The sequence below is a fragment of the Hemicordylus capensis genome, chromosome 7 (assembly GCF_027244095.1).
Source record: "Hemicordylus capensis ecotype Gifberg chromosome 7, rHemCap1.1.pri, whole genome shotgun sequence".
Classification (NCBI taxonomy): Eukaryota; Metazoa; Chordata; class Lepidosauria; order Squamata; family Cordylidae; genus Hemicordylus; species Hemicordylus capensis.
The window spans coordinates 12182442-12206718 of NC_069663.1; the positions used below are offsets into that span (position 1 = coordinate 12182442).

The 24277-nt window shown below is 47.5% G+C and overlaps 1 protein-coding gene across 5 annotated transcripts in view; it reads right to left on the reverse strand.

The window, feature by feature from the left end:
• MAP3K6 (mitogen-activated protein kinase kinase kinase 6) overlaps positions 1-24277 on the reverse strand; it is a 71937-nt gene that overhangs the window by 11091 nt on the left and 36569 nt on the right. For all 5 annotated transcript variants that reach the window (XR_008310860.1, XM_053268256.1, XM_053268255.1 and 2 more), the window contains 14 exons: positions 23659-23766; positions 23172-23221; positions 21517-21612; positions 20893-20971; positions 19902-20035; positions 19319-19446; positions 17205-17341; positions 15200-15305; positions 12277-12434; positions 9925-10096; positions 8986-9145; positions 4293-4464; positions 1011-1184; positions 5-110 (listed from right to left, as the gene is read on the reverse strand). Coding sequence is in view for 4 of the 5 variants with exons in the window: in XM_053268256.1 (XP_053124231.1) it covers positions 5-110; positions 1011-1184; positions 4293-4464; positions 8986-9145; positions 9925-10096; positions 12277-12434; positions 15200-15305; positions 17205-17341; positions 19319-19446; positions 19902-20035; positions 20893-20971; positions 21517-21612; positions 23172-23221; positions 23659-23766 (1780 nt within the window). In the remaining variant the exon portion in view is untranslated. The remainder of the gene's footprint in view (positions 1-4; positions 111-1010; positions 1185-4292; positions 4465-8985; positions 9146-9924; positions 10097-12276; positions 12435-15199; positions 15306-17204; positions 17342-19318; positions 19447-19901; positions 20036-20892; positions 20972-21516; positions 21613-23171; positions 23222-23658; positions 23767-24277) is intronic.

Here is a 24277-nt window from a genome sequence, read left to right on the forward strand (position 1 = left end):
CTACCTTTCAAGAGGATGGTAAATGCTGCCTGTATCGCCTGCCCCATGAGGTTATCCAGAGCAAACACCCAGTGCGGCTTGATTTGGTGCTTTCTCAGTGCCTGCTTGACCTGTGGAGATGAGAGACAGATTGGGCATCCTTTCTCCAATCAGATCCAAGTGCACCGAGTACCATTCCAGCTATAGCCAATCAAAAAGAAGTGAGCGAGTCCCTCAAAACCCAAGGGATGACTTGTTCTCAGGGTCAAGATCAATCATGCCATTCTTAAAGTTTAAAAATCAGGATGTGAGCAGGAGGGAAGTGGAAATGGCCTGAGACAGTGGGAGCTAAGGGAGTTAACTCTTTCTTCTGTGCAGAATTTCCTCCCAAAATCAGTGACACCCCTGAAGCTTCAAACAGTCTCATGGGTCATGTGGGGGGGGATGTGTCTATGGCCTTGGGAAGCTAAAATTTTATTTATTTTTGCACTGATCTCCTCCTCTTCTTCCAAGAAGCTCATCCATTCATAGCCGAATGACATCTGAGCTGGCATCTTCCCGGCTATGCCCTGTTTTCTAACTCAGGGCTCCTGCAAATGTTGGACTGCAACCTTCATAATCCCTGACTACTGGTCACTGTGGCTGGGGATTATGGGAGTTGTAGTCCAAAGGCAGCTGGGAGGGCCAAAATTGTGCAGTTCTGCACTAACTATCAAACTTTCCCTTGGTCCGTTTATTCGAAGCATCTACTCCTGAGCGTCTACCCCTGCTAACTGAGCAAAGAGGCATCTTTTTAAAGTGGTGATTCTCTTTACTGAGCAGGGGGAGAGCAAGTGGCCCTATCCATCCCCAGCACAGCATCCCTCCAGGGGCTGTTGCTGCTGGTTGTATCTTGTGGTGTTGTTGTTTTTTAGATTGTGAGCCCTTCAGGGACAGGGAGTCTTTCTTACTTGTTTATTTATATCTATGTAAACCAGCGGCATATAAATATTTGCCGTATTCATTGTCGTATTTGTACTTGGCATACTCACAGTGTCTTGCAAGATGAAAAGGGGTGCCTGCACATGACTAAGTCCGAGCCCGTCTGTCTGCAAGCTGGTCTGCAGCTGAAGCAAGTCCCGGGCCAGCTGCTTGCGGTTGGGGGAGCGGATGTAGCTCTTGAGGCAGGACACCAGTTGGGAGATGTGATCCAAACGCAGCAGCCTCTGGGAAGGGAAAAGAAAGGAGGCTCTGAGAAGGAGGAGAGCTGGTCTTGTGGCAGCAAGCAAGACTAGTCCCCTTTGCTAAGCAGGGTCCGCCCTGGTTTGCATTTGAATGGGAGACTGCATAAGATCACTGTAAGATGTCCCCCTTAAGAGCAGGCATCCCCAAACTGCGGCCCTCCAGATGTTGCTGAACTACAACTCCCAGCATCCCTAGACACAATTTTTTTGTGGCTGGGTATGCTGGAAGTTGTAGTTCAGCAACAACTGGAGGGCCGCAGTTTGGGGGTGCCTGCCTTAGAGGATGGGGCCTCTCTGGGAAGAGCAACTGCATGCAGAAGGTTCCAGGTTCGTTTCCCGGTATCTCCAAGAGAGGGCTCTGAGAGACTCCTGCCTGCAAACTTGGAGAAGCTGCTGCCAGTCTGGGTAGACGATACTGAGCTAGATGGACCAAGGGTCTGGATCGGTGCACGGCAGCTTCCTATGTTCCTATGTTAAAGGAAAACAGGCCTGGAGGGGAATATCCAGCCAGGAACGAAAAGAAGGTCTGTGTCTCCAACTTGGGCCAAACCCGGCTCACCCCAACCAAGCTTCTTCTTTAGCCAGGCTGAGCACGCAAAAGGCAGGCGCTCCCCCAACAGCTCTGATCATTGGTCTGCATGACTGGGGATGGGGCTGTAGCTCGGTGGCAGAGCATCTGCTTTGCATGCAGAAGGTCCCAGGTTCCATCCCTGGCAGCATCTCTAGGGAGGGCTGGGAAAGACCAAATGGTGTGGACAATCTTGAGCTAGATGTACCAGTGGTCTGACTCAGTCTAAGGCAGCTTCCTATGCAATTGCTGGTTAGTAGGCCACATACACACATTTTATTTATTTATTTGTTTGTTTGTTTGTTTGTTTGTCTGCAAATTTGTACACTGCCTCAAACTTTCATCTCTGGGCGGTTAACAATAACAGTTTAGTTTAGTTGTTTATTTACGATCTTAGATCAAACATAATGAGTACCAGTTGGGTTCATAATGAATTCATAATGGGTACTCATTATGAACCCATAATGGGTTCATAATGAGTACCCAGAATGTTGGAGGCAATATGCTAAATCATTGTAAACCGCTTAGAGAGCTCCAGCTATAAAGCAGTATATAAATGTAAGTGCTATTGCTATTGCTATAAACAATAACATAAAACAAGTTAAAAACATACACAAAAATCTTAAAACAATTTAAACCATCTAAAAATCAAAACCGATTAAAACTTTAAAAAGCTTAGGTGAAGAGGTGGGTTTTCAAGTGCTTTTTTAAAATGGTCAGAGATGGGGAGGATCATATTTCAGTAGGGAGCGCATTCCACAGTCTCGGGGCAGCAATCAAGAAGGTCCGTCCCCATGTGGCCACCAGCCAAGCTGGCAGCAACTGGAGATGGACCTCTCCAGACAACCTCAGTGGGTGGCAGGGTTCAAAATGAAAAAGACGTTCTCTTAAATACTTAGGGCCCAAGCCGTTTAGGGCTTTATAGGTTATAACCAGGACCTTGTATTTTGCCCAGAAACCTATTGGCAGCCAGTGTAGCTCTATCAGCAAAGGAATAATGTGGTCTCTCTAGGATGACCCAGAGACCAACCTGGCCGCCACATTAATCTGTACCAACTGAAGTTTCCGGACTATGTAAAAAGGCAGCCCCACAGCACACTGCAGAAGTCTGGAGGTTACCAGCATATGTACCACTGTTTTGAGGCCATTCATCTCAAGAAATGGATGCAGTTGGCGTATCAGCTGAAACGGATAGAAAGCCCCTCTGGCCACTGCCTCAACCTGAGATACCAGGGAGAGGTGTGGATCCAGACCAGAAGCACTCCCAGACTGCATACCTGATACTTTTGGGGAAGTGTGGCCCCATCTAGAACAGGCATATCAAAATCGTCTCTGGAATTCTGACCCCACACAATAAGCACCTCCATCTTATCTGGATTCAGTCTCAGTTTATCTCTCTCATCCAGCCCATGACTGCTTCCAGGCAGGCATTTAGGGAGGTTCTGCCTTCTCCTGATGAAGTTGACATGGAGAAGTTGATCTCAGTGTCAACAGCATACTATCAATGGCTACTAGTCTGGTGGCTATAGGTCACCTCCAGCCTCAAAAGGCAAGGAATATTTATTTATTTAAAAATTTAATATACCGCCCAATCCACAGACTTAGGCTGCCACTAAATACCAGTTGCAGAGGAGCAATGGCAGGAGATGAAGCAAGGCTGCGGGCTTCTTGGAGTCATCTGGTGGGCCACTGTGTGAAACAGGGTGCTGAACGAGATGGGCCTTGAGCCCGATCCAGCAGAACTGTTCTGATGTTCTTAAACCTTGGAGAGCTGCTGCTAGTCAGTGTATGCAATCCTGAGCTAGAGAGACCAACGGTCTGACTCAGTTTGGCAGCTGCCTGTGTTTGCTGGTAGCATCCATGGCTCAGTGGCAAAGCATCCACTTTGTGTGCCGGAGGTCTCAGGTTCAATCCCTGGCAGCATCTCCAAGGAGGGCTGGGAAAGCTTCCCGCCTGAAATCTTGGGAGAGCCACTGCCAGTCAGCATAGACCTGGCTTACACAACTTTGGCCCTCCTGGAGAAGCTGGACTACCATCAACCCCGAGTACTGGACACTATGGTCAATACTGCTAACTGAACAAAAGAGGCACCTTTTTCAAGTGGTGGTTTTCTTTTTCTTTTTTCTTTTAGCAGGGGGAAAGCAACTGGCCCTCTCCATCCCCAGCACAGCATCCCTCCAGTGGCTGTTGCTGGTGTCTCTCTTACGTTTCTTTCTTATCTTGTGAGCCCTTTGGGAGGGCGCCATTTTGTTTGTTTATATCTATGTAAAACACTTTGGGACTTTTGTTGAAAAGTGGTATATAAATATTTGTCATATTCGTATTTGTCATATGGGGGATGATGGGGTGGGGGATGGGGGAATGATGGGAGGGACGTCCCACTGTGGGGATGATGGGTGTTGTAGGCCAACATTTGCAAGAGGGCCAGAGTTGTGCTGCCTTGCTGCAGGCAACCCTGAGCTAGATGGTCTGACTTGGTCATAGGCGGCTTCCTAGAGCCACAAGGCCTGAGCAGTGCTTACCTGGTCCTGGGCATTGTGTATGGCAGTCGCAATGGTAGGCAGCTCCTCGGTCATGACCTTGTGCAGAGTGACCCTGCGCTCGCTGTCCTTTTTCAGCAGGAACAAACAGCCGCCATCCTCGTGGGAGGAAGAGGACAGACTGAGGTCAATGCCGGTCAGTCCCTCGGGAGCTCTGTGTGGACACAACGGGATTGATTCTGGGAGCAGCAGCAGCCACGCAAGTCCAAGGTGAGCCACAATCACATCTGCTGAGGAACTTAAATCCAAGGGCCAGCGGCATGAACACGCGTCTGGACATGGGTGAAGCTAAATTCATAGAAAGCGGAACTGGGGCGTTTCAATGAGGGACATGCACTGGTTCGCCATGGGGGAACCAGAGGGAGGGAGAGGGCAAGTGGAATGCTTAAGGAAAGCAGGTCCTTATTTGCTTGCTGCCGCCACATTCAGCTTCCTGCTGCGGTGGCACTTGTCCCAGCATGCATATGATGTCTGTGCATGCGCAGGCACCATGTGCATGCTGGCACCATGCAGGGGTACTTGGGACAAGCGCCACTGCAACCGGACACTGAATGTGGCGGCAGGTAAGGACCTGCTCTCCTTTTTCTTAAAGATCCTGCTCACCTTCCCCCTCCCTGTGGTGCCAAACCAGTGCACAAACCTCCCTCAATTCATGCACATCCTTCAGTTTGTGCACATCCCTAGGAGGACACTGGCTTTGCATGCAAGAAGTCTCAGGTTCAGTCCTTGGTGGCATCCCTAGGTACGACTGGGAAAGCTTTCTGCTTGGAACCCCAGAGAGCTCCTGCCAGGAAGAGCAGACAGAAGAGAGCTACCCGGACTAAGGGTCTGACTCAGTTTAAAGCAGGTTCTTAAGTTTGGATGTTCCAGAAAAGATTGAAAAACAATCCTGGAGATTTTTATTTTTAATCCCGGAGATTTTAATCCTTGATATGAAAGATTTAGGGGGGAAACATATTGGCAAAAAATATCTACGAATAGCTTCAGTCAGAGTTGGCAACTCCATTTCGAACCCTGTTAACAACAAAGCGGCACTTTTTAAAATGGTGATTCTCCTAAATTTGGCAGAGAGAGAGCACCTTAATTTAATTTATTTATTTGTTTATGTAAACTGCTTTGAGATCTTCTGTTGAAAAGTAGTATATAGGTATTCGTAATAATAATAATAATAATAATAATAGCAGCTGAAAATACTGAGCAAAATTACAGAGAGTAGTCTCATTGAAAACAAAAGGACAAGTGAGGCAATGCCTAACTTGCCCTTTTAATGTCAATGAGATTACCCTGAGTAATTTTCCTCAGTATGTCAGCCACTATTTCACCTGTCAGCTTTTGCCTGCAGCCCCTCCCTATACCTGGCTTTCTCTGAAGTATCTTGAAATATGAGGGGGCGGACCTTCTGTAGTCTGGAATTTCAAATTCTGGAGTTTGGGATTTTCCTCACTAGGGCAGTTCACATGACCATAATAAAGTCAGTAGGAGATGAGGTCTACCCAGTTCCGAGAGCTCTGCATGCTCTCGTTTTGCAACCGTGCGTCAGATAAAAATAAGGTAGGAGAAAGAGAACTTGATCATCAGTCAAGCCCCAGCTTCTGAATAGGGTAGGTGGGGAAATCATCCTACAAATCTGGGGCTTCACAGAAGACCAAGCTCCCTGCCTCTGGCCTTGTTTTTATCTAACACACGATCACAAAATGGGTAGGACTCATCACCTACTGTCAGAGCTGCTCCACCTAGGTAATTTTGGAGTCTGGACCTAAAGGCCTTTGGAGGAGGGCCCCTCACTTCGGGCAAGTTAATCATCATCCCCCTACACACACACACACACACACACACACACACACACACACACACACACACCGTGAAACACAGTATTTTTAACACGTGGGTTCTTGAGGGCAGAAACAACTGAACTCACAAGAATGTAATATAATATAAAACAGGTACATTTATGCAAATATGCATTAGCAGAAACATTTCAACATGCAGTTTAATATATTCCCATCCCACATATTTCTTTCTCTAAAACAGAGGTAACGCTTGGCCGCCCAGTGCAGGCCACAGTCACGCTCGGTGGAACAGCGCAGTGACACCAATTGAGGAGAGACTGAAAAGGATTTGGGGGGCCCCAGGGGTGTGGAGGCCCTGGACTTCTGCCCGGAAAGAGTGCCTTGGCCTAACGTGTTTATGGCTGTGTGAATTTCCCTGCTATTAATTCATTATAACAATACAAAGGCATCTTCCAAACTTGCCTGTTCAGTTCAGTTCATTGCGATCTTTGATCAAATATACAGATTTCAATCCAAACCCAAATGACAAGAACTTTAAGGGTAAATATTGTTATGAAGCCTGCCTGGAAAATGGTATCTTTCTCATCCCCTAGATGCTATTTTATATAAGTTGTTTTTCAAAAAACCTGTTTGTGGTAGTGTTAAAATGCAGTCACCAGGAGGTGCTCAAACTCTTCCTTATTTTCTCACAGATCAACATGAGACTTACTGCACTCAGGACAGATAGACTAGTGCAGGTAAGTAGGGCAGGGTAATATTCCTTTTTGGCCACAGCAGTCAGAATTTTGAGCAAATTCTTCTTATAGTACATGAGCCTGTTGGGAGGGGGTGGGGGGGGTGAATGTGCATTGTGATTTTTGACAAGGTCTATGCTGCTGCAGATGGCAAAGACGTAATAGCCTTGTAATCCTTTCAGCTTTCAGTGTGTTCTCCTGCTTTTTTTGTCCTGACAATCAGGCCTGCAGCAGCCAGATCTGCAACGGTGCTTTAAAAGCTTTAAAAGTTTTACAAACTCAAAAACTACTATACATTTTTATTGACGGTGTCAGAGGAATGGAAATGATAACTGACAGGAATGTCCTCCAAAGATTACTCCATGGAGATAATACTATAATTTATTCATTGTTACCCAACACTACTCTCTCCCTCACCCTTTGCTCTGTGCAAACATGACCGCAATTCTACCTTGATCGTTTGGGGATAGGGATAATGAAGGGGTGAGAACACAGAGAGAGATGGAGCTACACCGGCTGCCAATAGGTTTCCGGGCAAAATACAAAGTGCTAGTTATAGCACACAGGGCCAAAGCCCTAAACGGCTTAGGCCTGGGTATTTAAGAGTGTCTTCTTTGCTATGAGCCCCACCGCCCATTGAGGAGGTCCGTCTCCAGTTGCCGCCAACTCGTTTGGTGGCTACACAGAGACAGGCCTTCTCGGCTGCCGCCCCGAGATTGTGGAATGCGCTCCCTGCTGGGATACGAGCCTCCCCATCTCTGGCAATTTTTTAAAAACTTCTGAAAACACATCTCTTTGACCAGGCTTTCTCAGCTTTTTAAAACTTGTTTCTAAATGGTTTTGACTATTTAATTGTTGTTTTATGATGTTTTTAATTGTTAATCATTGTTTTATGCTTTTATGCTTTTTGTTTTAATTATTAACTGATTTTAATGGTGTTTTAATGTAAACCACCCTGAGCCTTTTGGAAGGGAGGTATAAAAGTTTTAATAATAAGTAAATAAACAAACAACAAGGTCATCACCTAGTTTCCATCTTTAGTGGGGTAGGTAGTAGTAGTTGTGCCGTCGAGTCGGTGTTGACTCCTGGTGCCCACAGAGCCCTGTGGTTGTCTTTGGTAGAATACAGGAGGGGTTCACCACTGCCATCTCCCGCACAGTAGGAGATGATACCTTTCAGCATCTTCCTATATGCACTGCTGCCCGATATAGGCGTTTCCCATAGTTTGGGAAACATACCAGTGGGGATTCGAACCAGCAACCTCTTGCTCTCTAGGCAAGTTACTTACCCGCTGTGCCATTAGGTGGCTCTAAGGCAGTATAGACATTGCCAAAAATCACTATAAGCATCCAACCTCTTAGATGCTACCGATGGTCAAAGGTTTTGGGCCTGGCTTATGGGCTACTGGCTTGCAATTAACCCAATATGACCTTTAAGAAAAACCTCAAAAGATTCATGGCTAGGGGTAATAAAAATAGAACTATTTTGTCCCACACAGGAAATACAAAAAAAGGAAATAAAGCATTTGTGAAGAGAGTCTAGCTAACTCCCACATACGGAAACACACATACCCAGTTTTTGACAAGGTTCAGGGTTTCGTTTAAGTGATCCTGCAAACTAGATGATGAAAACAAGGGTTTTTCCAGATGTTGGTCGATCGTGTTTCTTTTAAAGCTTCCGTTGTACTTACTAATTCTGCAGAATCCTGTCCTCCTTCTTTGCACGAGCACCATTCGTGTGCTATTTTTACAGCATTCTACCAGCCAGTGGTTATTTTGGTAATGAATGGAGATAAGAAGGTAAATGCTGGGCAGTAGTTGGCGGCGCCATAGTGCAAGGGAAGTGCTCATCTAGATGGGATTTTGCAGACGGTTGTGCACACACTGGAAATGGGGATTTAGCTCAGAGTGGAGCATCTGCTTTGCATGCAGAAGGTCCAAGATTCACTCCTTGGCATCTCCAAATAGGTCTGAGAAAGACTCCTGCCCCCAAACCTGGGAAGACACTGCCAGTCAGTGTAGACAGTACTGAGCTAGATGGACCAATGGTCTGACTCGGTATAAAGCCGCTTCCTATGTTCCTATTACTAGGTGTACTATGTGCCTGTCCAAGGAAGAGGGACCCTTTTTCCCTACCTGTCCCAGAACTCACCTTAGGAAGTTGGATTTCAGGGTCATTTCGTTGGAGCTTTGGGACAGAAAATTGTTCTCTTTCTGCACCTGCAAAAACTGCAAGGATGAAGACCGCTTCCTGGACAAAAGGTTCTCTGCAGAAATGGACCTTACAGGTGCATTCGAAGCTGGCAATTCATCTGTATAGAGAGGAGGAGTTCAGTGGTAGAGGAACATTGGAAGCTGCCTTCTACCGAGTCAGACCATTGGTCCATCTAGCTCAGTATTGTCTACACTGACTGGCAGCAGCTCTCCAAGGCTTCAGGAAGGAGTCCCTCCCAGCCCTAACAGGAGATGCTGCCAAGGGTGAATATGATGCTCTACCAATAAGCTATGGCCCCATTCTCTTAGGGGAATATCTTATACCAAACAGTGCTCACATGTAGTCACCCATCTAAATGCAAATGAAAGGAATCCCTGCTTAGCAAAGGGGACAAATAATGTCTGCTACTGCAAGACCACCTCTTCAATGTCTGCTCTGCTTGCAGGTCCTAGGTTCACTCCCTGGAAGCATCTCCAGGTAGGGCTGAGAAAGACTCCTGCTTGAAACCTTGGAGAACTACTGCCAGAGTAGACAGTAGTGAGCTAGATGGACTAATGGTCTGAGTTGGTATAAGGCACCTTCCTTGTTAACTAATGATGGTAGGGGATAAGGCCATAGCTCAGTGGTAGAGCACCTGCTTTGCATGCAGAAGGTCCCAGTTTCACTGCCTGGCAGCATCTCCAGGTAGGACTGGGGAAAAATCCTACCTGGAACCTTGGAAGGTCACTGCCGACCAGAGTAGACAATACTCAGCTAGGTGGACGAATGGCCTGACTCAGTAGAAGGCTGCTTCCTATGTTCCTAAACCCCCAGAATTTCCAGCCTGGCTTGGCTCACCAAAAGTTGGCTCTCTCCCCACCACTGCTGACATCTCACCTGGCACTACAGGGCTCCTGCATTTTTTCCTTGTCTTCAAGAATGGCTCCTGGAGCAAGGCAGCTGCCGTTGCCCGCTTGTCCGGATCCACTTCAAAACAACTGAGGATGAAGGCCTTGGCTTCGTCCGACATTGAATCGGGCACTTCGGGATGTATCTTGAACATGCCTACCTGCAAAGAGAGACCCACGGCTGGGATGATGCATAGTGCGCTGCCAAGACCTAAGGTTAGCTCACACAACTGTTGGCAGAGGAGGAGAGCTGGTCTTGTGGTAGCAAGCATGACTTGCCCCCTTTGCTAAGTAGGGCCTGTCCTGTTTGCATATGAATGGGAGACGACATGTGTGAGCATTGTAAGATATTCCCCTTGGAGGATGGGGCTGCTTTGGGAAGAGCATCTGCATGCAGAAGATTCCAAGTTCCCTCCCTGGCATTTCCAAGATAAGGCTGAGAGAGACTCCTGCCTGCAACTTTGGAGAAGCCCCTGCCAGTCTGTGTAGACAATACTGAGCTAGATGAACCTATGGTCTGACCAATGGTATATGGCAGCTCCTTATGCTGCTAAGCACCCAAGCTGAGTAGGGGAAGCTGGGTCTGCTCCCAATTTTAGACCACATGTGTGAAAACATCAAGGCAGGAGGAGGGAGAATGATCATGTACGAGGAAGCAGTTGGGTAAGATGGCTTTTCCTTCTCTCGGTAAAAATCTGGGGACAAAATCTGGGCCGTGCATTTATTTATTTATGGCATTTATATACCGTTTTTCAGGCAGACCTCCCAAAGTGGTTTACATAAAAGATATGCTGGGGCATCTATAGAGCTTCAAAGTTCTGCATTCGGCAGGACAACCCTGAGCAGTGCCGAGAAGATTCTGAAACCAGGGAAGGGCAAGGGGCAGCCTCTTGAGGAGCAAGCTGCCAATCAAGAAAGTAAAAAGCGGGCGTGGAGGGCGCAGGGCTTTGGCAGTAGGACGTAATAGTGGGTCGTGCTGAGTTGGAGTAGAGGGTGGGGCCATAGCTCAGTGTCAAAGCATCTGCTTGGGGAGCAGAAGATCCCCAGTTCAAACCCTGGCAGCAGCTCCAGGTAGGGCTGGGTGAGAGCCATGTCTGAACCCTGGAGAGTCAGGGTAGACAAGCTGCCAATTAATGGTCTGACTCGGTATAAGGCAGCTTGCCTAGCTCAGAGACAGAGCATCTGCTTTGCATGCTGAGGGTCCGAGGTTGAATCCCTGGCAGCATCTCCCGGTGGGGCTGGGAGAGACTCCTGCCCGAAACCTCAGAGAGCTGCTGCCAGTCAGTGTAGACAGTCCTGAGCTACAAGGACCAATGGTCTGACTCAGCACAAGGCAGTTTCCTATGTTCCTAACCCTCAGCCTGCCATGCCATAGTCCAGGATTACAACTCCCATCATCCCAGTCACAATGGGATGTGTATGGGGATGACGGGAGTTGTAGTCCAACAACATCTGGGGATGCAAGGTAGTTTCTTCTCAAAACAAGCCTCAAGCAAGACTAGACTGTGAGCTCTTTTGGGTCAAGGAACTATCTATTTTCTTTTATTATGTACTGTAAGCTGCTTTGGGAATTTGGTACAGAAAAAGCAGTATATAAATAAATAAAACATAACATAACAATAATAATAATAATAATGCAATCCCAGTGGTAAACTGGCACCCTAGGTGCAATTCCAAAAGACCTTGAAGAGCACCTCAACACCAAAGGGGCCACAGAAATCACCACCAGGCAATTACAAAAAGCAACTTTACTGGGAACAGCCTATATTCTGCGACGATATCTATAACAACAGCAACAACACTGATAACAAAATTCAGCCATCCCAGGTCCTTGGGATGGACTCGATGTCTGGATAAAACAAACCAGTCAATAACACCTGTCTGACTGTGTAAACAAGAAATCATCATCATCATCATCTTCCTTAGCTACGGATAAAGATCCCCCGGGGAGCAACAGGTACATACGAAACGGCTGACTATTGAGTCAGGCCACTGGCCCATGTAGCTCAGTATTGTCTACAATGACTGGCAGCCACTCTCCAAAATTTCCAGCAGAGATTTCTCGCAGCCCTACCTGGAGATGCTATCAGGGACCTTCTGGGAATCTGGGATCTTCTGCATGCAACCCAGATGCTCTGCCACCGAGCTACAGCCAAGGACTGCACGCCTGGCATTTCCAAGGAAGCACAACTTGTTGGAAGCGTCCTAGGTCAAGGTTGACATGACCAGCAAACTTGAAGCAGCCACTGGCCCACTCTGAAATACACACACCCTCAACAACTCAAAAAAACCACCCAATTGCTCTCCCCAACCACAGAGTGGGCACCAATTCGAGCCTCACCTTGAACATGGCGGCCTGTGGGCTGCCCAGCTCGAAGAAGGGGGGCTTGCCTGTTGCCATTTCTATGATGGTGCAGCCCAGGGACCAGATGTCAGCTGGCTTGCCATAGCCACGGGGTCCCCTGTCAATGATTTCAGGTGCCATGTACTGCAGGGTGCCTGAGAAAGGAAGGGAGAAGGCCAGAAAATGGTAAGTGGGGCCACACCTCACCACCGGCCAGCCTCGCAAATCAGATTTCCCTCCCTCACATCTGCTTCCCTTCTTGATTGCCTTCAATTACCGACCTTCTTGATTGCCTTCAATTACCCCTGACCTGATTTATTTATTTATTACATTTATATCCCACTCTTCCTCCAAGGAGCCCAGAGCAGTACATACATGGCTATATTTATTCTCACAACAACCCCATGAGGGAGGTGTGAAGGAATGAGGCCTAGACCTCTTGGGTTTCTGTAAATAAGCCCCTGTGTTGTATCATGTATTAATATTCCCAAATCTCTTCTTGTAAATAAGCCCTGATAAATGAATTGTGTCATAATATATTCATAAAACCCTTTTTAAAAATCCTATTGTAAATAGGATTTCTCTGTGCTTGCAAATCCCTGTGACTGGAGAAGGATGGCAGGGTCAGAAGCTCATTCTTGGCTTTCTGTAGTTTCACTTTTGGTTTAGCATTTTGACAGTTGGTTTTGGGAGGAAAAAGAAAGTTCAAGAAATGGAGGAAATTTTTGTTTGTTCTAATTTGGATGGCTTAAAAAACTGTTGGGCCAGAGAAACTGTATATATTGGGAGTGTTTTGAGAGGGAAGTCGGGGAAGTCAACAGAGTCCTGAGAGACAGTCCTGGAAGGTGAATTCAAGAGAATTGGCTGGAGAGTGTCTTGGAAGTCAGAGAAGTCAAGTCTGCTGGAGAGAGAGCTGAAGGCTGAAGAAGACAGAGAGTCCTGGAAGTCAGTCTGCTGGAGGGGGAAACTCAGCTGAAATCACTAAGAAAAAAGAAGAAGAGCCAGGCTGGATTGAGCCCCAAACCTGTGCTGGAATCAGAACCACCCAGCAAGCCAGAAGCTGACCAGACAGCACAGAGGACTCTTGGGTAGGGACCAGTATAGAGTCAGGTAGTAGATGCATTTTTCCATTTTTTATTTTCCCTGACCTGCTCTGTTAATAACTGTTTTAATAACTCCACCCCACACATATAAGCTTTTCCACACTACTGAGTTTTATTTTATTTTTATTTTTTTAGGGGCTGTTGTGGACCCAGCCATACCAAAAGTCCACTTGGTGGCAGGAGTAAAAAGGTTAGGAGGAATAGAGGGCTGTTTCTCCACATGTGCTGGTAGAGGTGGGATCTGTCACCCATGGTAGTGTGGTGGGATAGCTGTTCCTCCACAGGAGGTTAGGCTGAGAAATTAATGACTGGCCCTAAGTCACTCTGTAAGTTTCCTGGTTGATCAGGGATTTGACTGCCTCTTTTATTCTTAGACTGTTCCCCTATCCTCATTTGCCTCATAAAATCTAGAATCTTGTTGCTTTGGATTTGTTTAGCAGGTGATGACCAATGACCAAAATGGAGCTTTCTTTCTTTCTTTCTTTGGGGGGGAGGGGGGGTCTGTGCTGAGAAAAGCTCAATTTTGCAACCTGCATAAATGGTGCATTTTGGTGTTGTTTTAACAATGCCAGGCGTCTGCTTTGTTGGAGGTTCCCCCACTCCCCAAACTGCATCAGGGCTAATACAACTTGGGTCCCTAGATGTTATTAGACTACAACTTCCATCACCCCCTGCTACAATGGGGGGATTGAGGGACCCAAGTTGGAGAAGCCCTTCCCAGCAGAGATAAACTCCATATTGGAAAAAGCATAGTCACATGTGAAAGGCAGCAGGCTCAGGAGGGCTTATTCCTAGAACCTGTTTTCACAGCAGTGCACTGCATAGATTAGAACATGAGAGTTAAATATAAACATGGCTAAGTGTCGGTTCATGGCTCATTTGTTTTAAGAAATGGTAATTTCACAATCATTTCTGTTGCAATTCAGCCAAGTATACGGTATGTCTGCCAGTTTCCCCCTGTATTCTTTTAAAAAAACAAACACCATTTCATTTGCCTTGTAAATAATGACTCAGGAGTTAACTGCCAAAGCATCAATAGCTAAAGGCCACCTCCAGGTTCACCTCTGAACACCAGTTGCTTGGGAGCAATGCCAGGAGAGGGGGCATGCCCTCACCTCTTGCCTGTGGGCTTCCCAAAGGCATCTGGTGGGCCACTGTGGGCAACAGGATGCGGGACTAGTTAGGCCTTGGGCCTGATCAAGCAAGGTCCATCCATCTGTCCTCCATAATTTATTTATTTGGTTTATATGCCACCCTTCCAAAAATGGCTCAGTGCAATTTACATATTACCACTGTGACTGTATTTGGTATAACCTTTGCTCTTGCATTCTGAATTGATCTGCTCACTTATGTGATCTGCTTATATTGATCACTTATATTGATCTGCTCACTTTACAGTGGCTTGATCATGTTCCCTGCTAAGCCTATGATAAAGTGTGGGAGGAAAAAAGAAGCAACAGACATCATTGTTCCCCTGCTAACTGGGCAAAGAGGTACCTTTTAACGTGGTGATTCTCTTTATTTAGTAGGGGGAGAGTAACTGGCCCTATCCACCCCCAGCACAGTACCTCCAGTGACTGTGGCTGGTGTCTATCTTGAGTTTCTTTTTAGATTGTGAGCCCTTTGGGGACAGGGATCCATCTTATTTATTTGTTATTTCTCTGTGTAAACCGCCCTGAGCCATTTTTTGGAAGGCAGTATAGAAATCGAATTAATCATCAATCATCATCGTTGTCGTCATCATCGGGAAATAAAGGAAGAAGGAGCTCTCCCCACAGCCAGACAGACACACCTGACACCCACGGACCACACCTTACCTGTGAATGTCTCCGTGCTGGGGCTGATCCCTGCCAACCGCTTGGAGGTGCCAAAGTCAGAAATTTTCAACACACCGCTGTACGTGTTGATCAAGACGTTGTCTCCCTGCAAACCCAGAAAGTCAAGCCACTGCTTTGGAGAGCTGAATGTCCCCTATCCAGACCCAGCACAGCATCCCTCCAGTGGCTGTTGCTGGTATCTGCCTTACGTTTCTTTTTAGATTGTGAGCCCTTTGGGGAGAGGGATTCATCTTATTTATTTATTATTTATCTATGTAAACCGCTTTTGAAACTTTTGTTGAAAAACGATATATAAATGGTGGTTGTTGTTAAGAGCAGAGGGTTTCCTTCACCCACCTGAACAGAAGGAAAGCAGAGGCAGCCCCCCCAAAGCAATAAAATAAAATCTAGGAGGATTAAAACCTCAGACTGGAGCTCAGCAGTGGAAATGGACTGTAGCCCTAGGATGTGCCTGGCATGTTTTGAAAATGATCTTCTTTAAAAGCACTGTGAATGGTGTGAAAATCAATGCTACTAAATGTGAAGATGAATTGGTAAATAAAAATCTTGCAGTGGAGAGCATTTATTTTATTAATAGCTTGCGTCCAGGGTGCTTAAGAGAGCGCCTGCTTTGTCATGAACCCAGACACCTATTAAGATAATCTGGAGAGGTCCGGTTACAGTTGCCATCAGCTCATTTGGTGGCGACCCAGTACCTGGCCTTCTCTGTGGCTGCCCAGGGGCTTTAGAATATGCTCCCTTTCAAAATATGACCATCTCCGATTGCTTTTAGGAAGACCCTCAAGATGCACGGGGCCACATGTCTATTTTTTATTTACACAGTCAGACAGGTGTTATTGACTGATTTGTTTTATCCAGACATCGAGTCCTTCCCAAGGACCTGGGATGCCAGAATTTTATTGTCAATGTTGTTGCTGTTGTTATAGATATCGTCGCAGAATATAGGCTGTTCCCAGTAAAGTTGCTTTTTGTAATTGGCTGATGGTGATTTCTGTGGCCCCTATGGTGTTGAGGTGCTCTTCAAGGTCTTCTGGAACTGCACCCAGGGCGCCAGTTACCACTGGGATTCTTTTGGTCTTTTTCTGCCACAGCCTTTCAATTTCAATTTGTAGATCTTTGTATTTTGTGATTTTTTTCTATCTCTTTTTCTTCTGTTCTGCTATCCCCTGGTATTGCTATGTTGATTATTTTAACTTGTTTTTCTTTCTTCTCGACTACAGTTATATCTGGTGTATTGTGTGGCAGGTGTTTGTCTGTTTGTAGTTGGAAGTCCCATAATATTTTTACATCTTCATTCTCTTCAACTTTTTCAATTTTATGGTCCCACCAATGTTTGGCTACAGGTAGCATGTATTTTTTGCAGATGTTCCAGTGTATCATCCCTGCTACCTTGTCATGCCTTTGTTTGTAGTCAGTCTGTGCGATCTTTTTACAACAGCTAATTAGGTGGTCCACTGTTTCATCTGCTTCTTTAGAAAGGCAGCACTTGCTGTTTGTTGTTGACTTTTCGAGTTTTGCTCCTATTGCATTTGTTCTTAGTTCCTGTTCTTGTGCAGCCAGTATTAAACCCTCTATTTCTTTCTTCAAGTTGCCATTCTTAAGCCATTGCCAGGTCTTGCTGATGTCTGATTTTCCACTTATATTGTGCAAATATATTACTACTACTACTACTACTACTACTACTTTACACAGTTGGACAGGTGTTATTGACTGGTTTGTTTTATCCAGACATCGAGTCCTTCCCATTATTATTATGTTGTTGTTGTGGTGGTGGTGGTATTTATTCAAGGCATCCTCGAAGCAGATGGTTTTTCACAGTGCATTGGGCATATTGTAGGTGGCAACAAATCTTCATTTGTGAGCACCAGGCTGAGGTTCTGCCCCTTGCTTTGGCTCTTTGCATTTCATCCCCCACTGTCTCAGATCTGCAATGCTGCTCAGCACACACATCAATACAGACAGCCCACTCTAGGACAGCTCTCACCTTGATGTCCCTGTGGACAATCTGGTTGTCATGCAGGTAGCACAGCCCCTCTAGGATTTGCTTGGTGTAGAACACAATAGTTGTCTCATTGTCCTTCAGGGGACCCCACATGGAACGCAGAAGAGAGGACAGGCTCCCTGTATGGCAAAAGAATTTTAGTTAGGTTGCTGTGTGTTACATTTCTAACCCACCTTTCTTCTATGGTGGATCTGAGATGACAAGTCCTGGGGGAAAAACTTGGAAGGCGGGGGACAGGAACCATTTTCCCAACCAACCCCCGTCCCCTCCAGTCTTCACATCTCTAGATGGATCTCAAAGCAGTATATACGGGGTTTTCAGGAGGTCTCCCATCCAAGCATTAACCAGATCTAGACCCACTTAGCTTCAGCAAGCTGGTTGTATCACATGCTTTAGGACCATGTCCTGGACATGATAGTCTCAAACTGCAGCCCTCTGGCAGATGTTGGTTTACAGTTCCCATCAGCTCTGATTGCTGGCCATTGTGACTGGGGATGATGAAAGTTGTAGTCCAAAAAGTGCTGGAGGGCCACATTTTGAGACCCTTACAGAGGATCTCAGTTACCCCTGCTAACTGAGCAAAGATACGCCTTTTAAAGTGACAATACTCTTAAAATTAGCAGGGGGAGAGCAACTGGCCCTCTCCATCCCCAGCACAGCATCCCTCCAGTGGCTGTTGCTTGTATGTGCCTTTTGTTTCTTTTTAGATTGTGAGCCCTTTGGGGGCAGGGGACCATCTTAATTTATTTTTCTATGTAAACCACTTTGAGAACTTTGGTTGAAGAGTGGTATATAAATATTCATCGTAGTAGTAGTAGGATGGATGATGATGACCTCTATAACAGGCAGCCTGCAGGCGAGATCTGACTTCCAAAAACCAATTCTCTGCTTCTATCACATGGCAATGAAAGTCTGGTTTTACAAGCCTGCCCAATAATTCACTCAGAAAGACAAACAACCACCTTGGCTAGTCCCTTTCCTCTGGGATTAGGAAGAACTACTGCATCAGAACATGTGGCTTCCATAGGAACATAGGAAGCTGCCTTCTAACCAAGCCAGACCCTTGGTCTATCTAGCTCAGTATTATCTACACTGACTGGTAGCAGCTCACCAAGGTTTCAGAAAGGAGTCTTCCCAACCTTACCTGGAGATGCTGGTAGGGATTGAATCCGCAGCCTTCTGCATGCAAAGCCAATGCTTTTCCAGTTCTTCCCCAAATATGTGTATGTGGCCTACTAACCAGCAATTGCATAGGAAGCTGTCTTAGACTGAGTCAGACCACTGGTACATCTAGCTCAGGATTGTCCACACCATTTGGTCTTTCTCAGCCCTCCCTGGAGATGCTGCCAGGGATGGAACCTGGGACCTTCTGCATGCAAAGCAGATGCTCCGCCACTGAGCATTTCCCAGCTCCCATTCTCTTGTTCCTTCCCTCCCACTTCCAGTAATGCATGGTTTCTCTCCTCAACATGATAAATAGAGATACAAGCCCGATTCAGACATCACGCTATACATTGTACGGACGTCTGCACATGTGTTTGTGTGAATGACTGCATGTGTGTTCATTTAAAATTTGAACCTGGAAACAGACCCTTCAAATGCACGGTACAGACAGGATGTGTACTTCTGTACCTGCCTTTAGCATCACAAGTGAATGGCTGTATCTGTGTACAATGTACTCTCGTTGAACAAGTGCTAAACGATGGGCCTACAGAGGAGGCCCATCAGGTAGGGATGTGCCCACAGTGGCTTGGGCAGTTGCAGGTGGGCCGGTGATTGGTTCTTTTAAAAACCAGGTAAGCAGGAGCTTACCTGCTCCCCACCACTTTCCCGGTTGTGGCACTTGCTTTCCAAAAGGCTGCGTGCTGCCTTTGGAAAGCAAGCGTTGCACCTGGAAAAGCTGTGGGGCAGCATAGGAGCAGGTAAGGTCCTGCTTGCCTGGTTTTTTAAGGAACCGATCCCCAACCCCCCAAAACCAGTTGGTATGCAGGCTTCTGAGCCGGTTTGGCACTTCCCTAAGGAGGCACTGAAACAGTTCAGGCACATCCCCACCATCAGCTCATCACAATTCAAGAGAGCATCTTCCACCAACTGACCTCCAGGCACCTCCTCCATGAAGATCTTGAGGAAGCCATCCTGACTGACAGAGCCCAGATAGCGGACAATGTTCTTGTGCTTCAGACGCTTGTGGAGAGCAATCTCTTCATGAAGGGGCTGTGAGTACCTGAGGAGGAAGAGGTGTGGTGGTTAATGAAAGAACGGCTTCCTCTCCAAGGGTCCTGCCGAGGAGAACAGCCGAGGGGATTCAGGGTGTGTCTCTGCAACGGCACCCCAGAGCTCACGGGAAGCAAATCCCACCTTCCCTCTTCTTTTCGCCCACGCAGAGTGGTCTTGCCGCACTCCTCCCTGCTTCTCGCAGCTCCTGCTAGCTGAGCAAAGATGCCCCTTTTTAAAGCGGTGATTCTCTTTATTGAGCAAGAGGAGAGCAACTGGCCCTATCCGTCCCCAGCACAGCATCCCTTTAGTGGCTGTTGCTGGTGTGTCTCTTGCATTTCTTTTTTTAGATTGTGAGCCCTTTGGGGACAGGGAGCCATGTTATTTATTTATTTATATCTATGTAAGCCACTTTGGGAACTTCTTTTGAAAAGCAGTGTGTAAATATTTGTCATATTTGTATACCTGCTGTCCCGCTCCGGGATCTCCTTGATGGCAATGCGCACCTGGTTGCTGAGGTCTCGGCCGGCATAAACCACCCCATAGGTGCCTTTACCCAGGATCACCTTGTCACCGGCTTCTGTGAATTCGTAGTGGTACTGTGCAAGGCAAAGAGAGTTCGGAAACTGCAAGACCCTGCCTGGAGATGCAGCAGTCGCTCTTGTCCCTGTTGCCTGCCATTCTCACATACCCACTCAGGGCTCTCTCTAACTTTTGCAGGGCCCAGGAAGAAATTAAGTTTGCGGGCGTTCCCCAATGAATCAATGATGTTCTGGCCCCGGCAGATCTAGAAGTTCCTCCGTTGCAGGGTGGAGAGCTGGTCTTGTGGTAGCGAGTGTGAACTGTCCCCTTTGCTAAGCAGGGTTTGCTTTGGCTTGCATTTGGATGGGAGACTATATTCTCCTTAGAGGATGGGGTCATAACTCAGTGGTAGAGAACTGCTTGCATGCAGAAGATCCTAGGTGCAGTCTCTGGCACCTCCAGGCAGGGCTGGGGGAAACTCCTGCCTGAAAGCTTGGAGAAGCCACTGTCGGTCAGTGTAGACAGCAGTGAGCCAGATTAGACCAAGGGTCAGATTCAGCATAAGGTAGTCTTCTATGTTTGGGATGGGGCTCTAATAACTCAGTGGCAGAACATCTGATTTGCATGCAGAAGGTCCCAAGTTCAATCCCTGGCACCATCTCCAGGTAGGGCTGGGAAAGATTCTTGCCTGGAACCTTGCAGAAGCTGCTGCCGGTCAGTGTTGATGGACCAATGGTCTGGCTTGGTATAAGGCAACTTCCTATGCTCCTTACTGCTCTGCTGCAGCATGGAGCCTTCTTAAGCACAGGGCCCTGAGTGTCTGCTCCCTTAGCACCCACTTGAGGCAGCCCTGCACTCGCCTTTCACTAGGAGCTGAGAAAACCAGCAGCCAAGTCACACTCCTGGCACAAAGTCTCTCCTTCCCCGAACTTACCTCCAGCACCTCTGGAGTGCTGCAGCTGTTCCCTTCTTCTCCTGCTTGTGCCATGAAAGAGTGAGCCAGGTCGCAAAACCTAAGCAACAGGGGGAAAGCCTTAGAGAACACTCTGCAGCTCACTTAAGCAACCTTCTTAAACAGAAGTGGAGATCTGGTCTTGTGAACAGTCCCCTTTGCAAGTGTGAATGGTCAGCTTTGCTGAGCAGGGTCTGCCCCGGTTTGCATTTTAATGGGAGAGCACTGTATGGAATTCCCCTAAGCGGGTGGGGCCGCTCTGGGAAGAGCACCTGCCTACTTACATGGAGAAGGCTCCAAGTTCCCTCCCTGGCAGCATCTCCAAGATAGGACTGGGAGAGACTCCTGCCTGCAACCTTGGAGAAGCCGCTGCCGGTCTGTGTAGACAATACTGAGCTAGATGGACTTATGTGCTGACTTGGCAGAAGGCAGCTTCCTATGCAACCTTTCAGCAGTGGTTCAGTGTCAGAGACAAGGGTGTAGCAAGTTTGGTGGTGGCCCCAGGACAGAGGCTGCCGTTGCCAAGCTTGCTATCCCACAACGGCCACGCCCCTTCCCCGTGTCAGCGCGCCATCACTGCTTCTTCCCTTTGGGCCCGGCACTCACCAGCGGCAATGGTGCTGCGTGGGGAAGTACAGCTGGAAATCCTCTGCTGTGTGCACGACATACAGAAAGCAGCACCGCTCATCACACTTGGAGATACTGACAAGAAAAAGATGGACACAGAGGAAGGAAAGGGTCAGCAGCCCCTTCTCATTAGCCCTGGCCTGTACCCTTCCAGTGGTCCCTCTAACAGGGATTCCCAGATGTTGCTGACTACAACTCCCATAATCCCCAGCTGCAACGGCTTTGCTTGGGGGTTATGGGAGTTGTAGTCAACGTCTGAGAACCCCTGTTAGAGGGAACACTGGTCATAGCTCAATGGAGCGGCATCTGCATTCTTGCATGCAAAAGGTCCCAGGTTCCATTAGTAGGACTCATCTCTGTGAGATTCATATCCATGTACGGCTGGGAAAGGAGAGCTGGTCTCGTGGTAGCAATCATGAATGGTCCCCTTTGCTAAGCAGGGTTTGCCTGGTTTGCATTTGAATGGGAGACTACATATGAGCACTGTAAGGTATTCCCCATAGGGCATGAGGTCATAGCTCAGTGGAAGAGCATCTGCATGCTTGCAGAAGGTCCCAGGTTCACTCCCCGGCAACTCCAGGTAGGGGCGAGAGAGACTCCCACCTGAAACCTTGGAGAACTGCTGCCAGTTAGTGTAGACAATATTGAGTTAGGTGGACCAGTGGTCTGATTTGGTAGAAGGCAGCTTCCTAAATTTGATCATCCTTCAAAAGATTTAGCATATACACTATGTGCTAGAAGGCTTCTTGTTGACTTTGCTTCCTATTTGGAGGGAAATTTTGGTATGGAGGAATCCCCGCCTGCTAGTGGACAACAAGGTGGATACTTGAGATTCTCGGCAAGGCACCATTTTTCCAGGTAAAGCAACGTTGCTTCTGAATATTCTGGGTGTTCGAAAACCGGCATCTTAATCTCCGTTTGTGGTTAAATGCATACAACTGGCAGTGTCAAGGATGCAAGGAAAAATGAACTGGCGTGCCATTGGGTCCCAACCAGTGTTCCCTCTAACAGGGATTCCCAGATGTTGTTAACGACAACTCCCAGAATCCCCAGCTCAAATGGATTTTGCCTGGGGATTATGGGAGTTGTTGTCAACAACATCTCGGAATTCCTGTTAGAGGGAACACTAGTCCCAACCAGAGGACTTTCCTCAGCTTCCACAGCAAGTGAGACGAATCCTCTCAGAAGAGAGGAGGAAAAGGCAGCATCTCTCCCTCCTCCTGACTGGCCAACTAGGCATTCAGGCCAGCCCTCCCTTAGCCTGTCTGACAGGATCTGCAGCGAAGGAAATGCTGGCTGACTCTTGGCGGCAGCATCTCCCCTGCCTGCCAATGGCAACGCCACCTAAAACATCCTGAGGGGGCCCCAGAAGAGGCAAGCTGCATCCCACATATCAGATTTCTGAAACAGAAACAAGGAGGCAACGGGGGGGGGGGTGCTTACCCCTTTGCCTCCCCTAGAGCCACCCTTGCCGGATGCCATCGGAAGTGGTACAGCCCAGACACTGATTTAGCACCTCAAAGAGGTCCCAGTTCCCAGGAATGCATGAGAGAAGGGGAAGCTAACCCCAAGAAGCACCAGCCTAGAAGCACCAGCCCAAACCCAAGCAACATTGAGCGTTGAAAAATGATCACCTGACTCCACGGATAGAAGAATCTGGAAATGTCCAGGTGGAAATTCCTTCCTGTAGAGACCAAAATGATGCTAAAAACAACCAAAAGCCTGGCGGCAGCAATGACAAAATCTCAATAAAAGCCCAGGCAGGCAGAACCCACTGGAGACAGCCAGAAGAGAGTGACTGGCCACAACGTTCTAGCTGCATATATCTAAAATCACATATCTAGTGATTCGCTTATATTAGGTAGGAGGAGAGCAACTGGCCCTATCCAACCCCAGCACAGCATCCCTCCACTGGCTGTTGCTGGTGTCAACCTTATGTTTCTTTTTAGATTGTGAGCCCTTTGGGGACAGGGCACCATCTTGTTTTATTTACTTTTTCTATGTAAATCTCTGTGATAATTCCTGTTGAAAAGCAGTATATAAATAGCAGTAGTAAGTAAGTAAGTAAGTAAGTAAATAAATAAATAGTAGTAGTAGTAGAAGTAGCAGTAGTAGGCATACCTCCTCCAGGGAGCCAATGTGGCTCAGAGTCACAGATCTCTTCGCCTCTTGGTTGCAGACACTCAGGTGAGATGGCTGCAGCACTCTGCCCATCTCCAGAATCAACACCTGCACAGAATGGAAGGATGATAGAACCAGTTTTATGGACTCTCTCTGGACCCAGGGCTGGCCAGGCAGTGGCTGGAGGCAAGAACTTTGCACCAGCAAAGGCCGGCTGCAAATGGAGAGGTTCTGTAGGAGGCAGGAGTCCTATCCCTTCCTAGAGCTCAGGCTGGTCCTGAGCTGGCCTTCCCCTCCTCCTGAGTAGGCTCATCGAGCGGCAGGCCTTGTGCAGCCAGGCAAACACTTCCTCTCCAGTGTTGGGAGTTCTGCCCTGGCGTGGCATTGCCTCTGCTCCTGGCATCCCAGGAGAGTTGGAGAAAGACAGGAAGCTGGGGGGGGGGGCACCAGGTCCCCAGAACTCTAGGGCTCCTCTGAGATAGCAACTACAGGAAGGGCAACAAGATTCAGCTTCTCAGGATCTGTTGGATCCAGGGCAGACGCTCCCGCCCTCTAGACTGGTACTCCAAATGTTCTGAACTACAACTCCCATCATCCCTAGCCACAGTAAATGGCAGCT